At 37.4% G+C, this 6,015-nt stretch overlaps 1 protein-coding gene across 3 annotated transcripts; it reads left to right on the top strand.

Annotated features, from left to right (window-relative positions):
- Positions 1-291: 291 nt before the first annotated feature.
- LOC122083936 (E3 ubiquitin ligase BIG BROTHER-related-like) lies at positions 292-2,565 on the top strand. 3 transcript variants are annotated; one of them, XM_042651897.1, is made up of 7 exons: positions 292-524; positions 604-733; positions 806-864; positions 1,100-1,144; positions 1,242-1,366; positions 1,722-1,777; positions 1,943-2,565. In XM_042651897.1, the coding sequence occupies exons 1-7, from the start codon at positions 411-413 to the stop codon at positions 1,957-1,959; spliced, it is 546 nt and encodes a 181-aa protein (XP_042507831.1). In that variant the 5' UTR covers positions 292-410; the 3' UTR covers positions 1,960-2,565. The 3 variants fall into 3 exon arrangements, with proteins under 3 accessions (XP_042507831.1, XP_042507823.1, XP_042507817.1); XM_042651889.1 differs by having other exon boundaries at positions 300-524; positions 824-864; positions 1,722-1,830; XM_042651883.1 differs by having other exon boundaries at positions 301-524; positions 1,722-1,830.
- The last annotated feature ends 3,450 nt before the right edge of the window (positions 2,566-6,015 follow it).

Here is a 6,015-nt window from a genome sequence, read left to right as displayed (position 1 = left end):
GGGGGGGTGGGGTGGGGTTGGGGGGTGGGGTTTGGGGGATGGTTTAGATCCGCTCTCAGCTCAGGGCCGCCATCTACAGAAGCACCAGAGATTGCCCAATCACAAGGCAAGAGATGCGTATAAGGTATTACGATGGCCATGAATTTGATCAATTACGGTTTAGAATGTCAAAACTTGTACGTTATAATCAGAAGCTTTTGCTGCTTTCCTTCCTTTGCATGAAATCCTCCATTACCCGCTTCCTTCCTTCCTTTCCATCCATTAGCTTCCCACCCACGAAACCTCATTCAATTCTCAGGGTCAGACCCATTTGCCTTTCCTCATATATTCTTCAATTAAAGCCTTCTCTTTGTTGTCCTATCGAAGAAGAAGAAGACTGAAATTACATCATCATTTTCATATTCATATCCATGGATGGTGAAGAGGCCAAACATGTAATTAATAATGACAGGAAGGTCGTTCCAGTCACGCAACCCAGCCAGATTGACTCAGATCTCACCTTTGCAATGACAATACAAGAACAGGTCCTCTCTCTTTCTCTAGCTCTTAATAGGGTACTTTTCTGTGATTCAGCTTTAAGAGAGAGACTTAATTTGTTTCCAGGAAAGGCAGTTTCTCGTGTCCATAATGGAGGAAAGTGAGAATTATGAATTCAGTGACGAAGATGAAGATGATGATGATGACGCTGAAGCTGATCCTGGCTATGGGCTTGTTGATGAGGAATTCCTTGAAGGTAACTATAACATGAACATGGTTGTGGTTTGTGGGTTGTGAGTTGTGATCCTCATTCCATTTCCTTCTGCAGCTGACATATTATATCCAGAAGGAGAAGGAGAAGAAGAAGAAGGTAGCAGCGAGGATGAGGTAGCCATAATTTATTTTCTTATTTTTTTATTTTTTTTACCGAGAAGAAAAAAGGGTGCTCCGTGGTAGTGTGGCGCTTCCGCAGGATCAACGAGCAATAGTCGATAGTGGACATACCAAGACTCAAATCCACAACCAACCGAGTCGAGCACCCTTAATGATGGTATCTTCTTAGACCCAATTTTCTGCAATATATATATATCAATTTTTTTTTTTTTTTTTTTTTTTTTTGCAGGACATGGAACAAGACGAGATAGACCCAGATGAAATGTCTTACGAAGTGAGTAGCATATACATGTTTATAATAATTCGCTGCAAATTTCTATGATCACTTGGAAAGATTGATTTTAATTTTAATTAAGTGGACATGGCTGTAGGAGTTGCTTGAGCTTGGAGAAACTGTTGGGTCAGTGAACAAAGGACTGTCAGCCAACGAACTCGCCAATTCACTTCGTCCCTATGAAAATAAATTCAAGCTGAAGAGGGAAGATGTGGTAGATCGGTAAATTGAGCTTCGATTGCAAAACACCCAAGGATTTAGTTCACAATATTGTGGACACTGAATTTTGTCCCCCCAAAATATTCTCCCTTTACCGTCAATAATAATCGGAGCCCATAACAGCCCCAAGGATTTTGCACACCCTTAAATTTCCCAATCTCCTTTACCACCGAAACCCACAAAAAACCTTTTTTCGTTTCCCAAAATAAAATAACTTTTGGACCACTCCTCTCCATAGAGCCCAAGGACCAGAGAGTGATCCTAGGGCAGGGAGGACCCTGGTCCCTGAGCTGTATGGAGAAGAATGCTATCCCCGTATTGGCCGATATTAATAATTAGTGATTGACATGTATGACAGGTGTGTGATTTGTCAAGATGAATACAAAGATGGAGAATCACTTGTAATGCTTTCATGTGAGCAACCTTACCATTCCGATTGTATAAGCAAATGGCTTCAAATTAAGAAGGTAGATTGGCAATTTGTCTAGGATAATTTATCATCCTAGTTGATTACTTCAAAGTCCAAACTCTATTGTTAATTAAGGTGTTAAGCTAGTTATATATACCAATGCCTTGCAGGTTTGCCCAATATGTAGCAATGAGGTTTCCTCATCAAGCAAATGAGATGACCAACAAAGATGAAGCTACATCTATTGATGGTTGACCCACAAGTCAATAATCATCAATTTCTACCAAATGGTGGTGATACACTAACATACGAGGACTAAAATAAGGCAAGCATGGTGTCACATATAAGAAGTTGTTAGAAGATCACTGATTTTGTACAGATTCAATATATATAATTTGTACATGTATTCTTGTTATTTTTCTATTATTTAGGTCACATAATTTGGTAAGCTTATATGTGCATATTTGTTATAAACAATACATTCTTCATTCTCTTCTCACACATTGTGAGAGAGACAGTCTTAGATCTCCACCAAAGTTATATAGGACCACCAACCTCCTAAATTTATTACAACTGTTTCTCCTTTTTATTCTTCATGCAATAATTTGTGAATAAGGTTATTAGATGGAGAAGTGAAGTTGAAATTGGTGATTAGCTTGTGTCCATGCCAAATATATCGAGTTCGGTGAATCTTTACGTACGTGAACGTCCTTGGTCTGTGGATATGACATCTATTTTCGCTCTCAAATGTATCTATGGTGTTATATATTATGGTGACTATATTAATGACTCTTGTTTCACTAGCTTTAGACTAATATTTTAGCAATATATGAATCTACATGAACACAGTCTGCTCATCTTCGACAATGGTGATGAATGCTCCCCATTCATCGCTAGATGCAAGAACATTTTTCCTCTGCCTACTTCTTTAGAGAGTGACAATCTTTGACAAAATGACTGAGGACTTTCCATTTTACCAAAAAAATAAGACTGAGGACTTTTCAAAGTTACATCATTTTTTTTTTTTTTTTTGATATTAGAGTATTGTTTTTTCACTTCTTGACCCTTTGGTGTTTCCCCTACTTGGGAACTTCCTTGGCTTTACTTATTCTTCTTGTATTTAGATTTATTCTCTCCTCTAGGATCATGATCGGTCTTAACCAATATCATCATTGTGATACAATCAATCCAATATCGATACCTAAAACAATGTCTATATCTATCCCAACGAGTAATCTAAGAAATCGTTGCAATGGATCTACCACCAAGTATCAACACCATAAAATAAAAATAAAAATTTATTACCATGTTGAACAAGGGTAAAGCCAAAAATTTAGCCTTGGGATTAATATGCTAATTAACCTTGGTTCGCCCAAATTTCAGGAGTTCCAAAGAGGCCTAATTAAAGTCATTGGCCCATCAAGAGAACTTTAAAAGCTTTACCCTATTTTGTGCACTAATAATCTCAAATATTAAAACTTTTATCTATTTTTGCCATTTGGCAAACTCTGTTAAGATTAAAATTTTACTCTTAAGTAGAAGACTTTAGGGTCTACCTGTCGATAAAATTTAGACCCATCCACCAATCTACCATGTGTATTTTGGACCGCCTTGATGAACTTATTAAGGTGGACCAATATGAAAATTTTTGCCCCATTTAAACCATGGTGGACTAGGACTTTTAGCCCATACTTCACCAATTATTGATTGGCCTCATCATTAGTTGGGCCCTTGAGGATGATGGACTAAAAGTTACGTCCATGGTTGGCTTCACTGTTCTATGCTTAAATGGGGGTGTCTCTTTTTAATCATGAGTTATCGGGGAAATGAATTGTAGAAGACAGTATGTCCCTTGCGTCAAGAAACATGGGATGGGGAAATGATTACCTTGTTCGCATAAAAGGAAAATATCTCACCATTGTTGATACTTTCACGTACGTTCCCATTAGTCCTTATGCTGGTGCAAAAGCTACGTTGTCTTTTATCGAACCCTCTCCTTAACAAGAACGATATACATCTATCATTCCAACACCACACACACTCCACAGTCCTTGTTTAGATACCAATCCAATGTTCTAAATTTTTACAGGGCTCGAGGGTGAAAATAATTTTAGCAAAAGTTAATAATTAAAGTGGCACTTCTTTTGAGGAGAACCGCACAAAATTCTCACCCTTAATACTTTCAACCAATACATTGGATATCTTATCTTAATGGCACAGATTCAAGATTAATCAATGAGCTTTGATTAACTCTCTTCAAAAGTGTGGTCAGCAAAATTAAACGCATATTCTCTATTTAGAAAAAAAAAATAAATAAATAATCTATCAATGCCTCCAAGTTCACTATTGCATCAGGGTTTCAAAATCGGTCTTGGATTGTTTGAATCGGTCAATTCGGTTTAGAATCAACCATGTTGATCATGATTCTCTTTCAGCTTGAGTAATTTATCATCACATATTGACATGCTAAGATAATTTTAGAATTAGCAATAGCCATAAGGGTCATAACTTGAGCCCATGCATTATGGCCTTTGGTCCCAGTCATGGTCCAAAAGTGGAATTGTTTTCATAACCGAATTAAAATTGCATATCATAACCGAATTGGAACCAAAACAAATCGAGCCGAATTGAATCAACTTGAGTATCTAAATGCTGAACTGAGTCGGTTCTCAGTTTGGTTCTGATCCACCTTATCATCATTCAGAGCCGAATCAAAACTGAAACCAAACCGATTGACACCCTTATCGAATACCAATTTTTTGAATATAGATTTTCCTAACCAGATATGAATACATATAGAATTTACATCTCTAAAAGTGTAGCTTTGTTTGGATAGGCAAAACATGTTAAGCTAAGTAATTGGGCTAGCCAAGAGGAAGTTTTAAACCCAACTTCACTAACTGGATTAGACAAGCCAGCTAAAACCCATTTATATTCCTCTTTCATTTATACTCAGTACTGCAAGTTGGCCGCAGATTTATTATTATGCAATTTTGAAGAGTACCTAGAGCATTTAAATTATGTATTCAATGGTGTTACGCATGCTCCTAGATAGTTAAACTAGCTGCAGCTTAGATATAAGTCCTAGCAAGTTACTATGTTACCTTAACACCTTTCTTAATTCTCTTCTTTCCAAAATGACAAATTTTTATGTTTCTCTCTTCTTTCTTTCTTTCTTCTTCCTACCTTTGTGTCTGCAATTCTTCTGAAACAGCATGGGTGGATTCAAAGAAGTAATCACACACTGACATTTTCATCCAACAGAGATGCTTGTAGGGGTTTGTGCCCTTTGTCTGAAAGAAAAGCTTCTCACATTGGCATCAGAAGATCTAATAAAGAGTAATCATTAGGCTCACAAAAACCTCCCAAAAGCCTTTGCATTTGGTGGTTCCTTACCCAACACCACCTCAAGCTCAAGTGCCAAAGCTCCAATGACAATGCCCGGAAAACTGCTTTCTCGGGTAACGAAGGTAATGGGGTCGGCTACATAGATTTTTTTTCTTTTATTTTTTTCTAATCAGATCTACTTAAAATCATACTTGTTACTAGTCTTAAGCTATGAGTATGAGATAATGAATATTGTAATGTCCAAGGGAAGTGATTGTTTCTTTTATCATCTTCCTATTGTATAATTGAATCTTTGAGGCTTCAATTTTTACAGAAGTGTTTATCTCAGTCAAATTTGGAGATGATGGTAATAGATTATCAAACAAGGGTAGTGCAAGTTCAAGACCTCATCTAGAGATCTGTAACCCTACTTCAACATTCTGCTTCAACAAGGATAGAAGGAGGACTACGAGTATTAAGGAGCACAGAAGGCCAATCAGAACCATAAGCTGGCGAAAGCGGCCGGGTTGGCCATTTATTCCAGCTTATGCTAGGGAAAATTCTGGTTTAGTAGTTATGAAAGAAGAAGATGGTGTATGCATGGTGGTGATGGAAATAAGAGACCAACACCTTCCAATAACTGTAATGTCTTTAAGACATAAATAAATTTCTTTACTTTAAGATGATTTTTGATGGATTCGGCTCCTCTATTGCATAATAGAGGCAGCGGCTCAAATCCGACGTCTTGGAGTGCCTTGGCATGGAACCCAACACATAACCACACGCCTTGAGTTGCTCCAAAACATCGGATCTGAGCCGCTGCCTCTATTACACAGTAGAGTCATAGTTAGCAAATTCGGATTCGGGAATTATTCGGACGGAGAATTATTCGGAATAATTCGATTGATTAATTTAA

Source organism: Macadamia integrifolia, chromosome 1, assembly GCF_013358625.1.
Source record: "Macadamia integrifolia cultivar HAES 741 chromosome 1, SCU_Mint_v3, whole genome shotgun sequence".
Lineage (NCBI taxonomy): Eukaryota > Viridiplantae > Streptophyta > Magnoliopsida > Proteales > Proteaceae > Macadamia > Macadamia integrifolia.
This window is presented reverse-complemented; position numbering and strand designations above follow the sequence as displayed.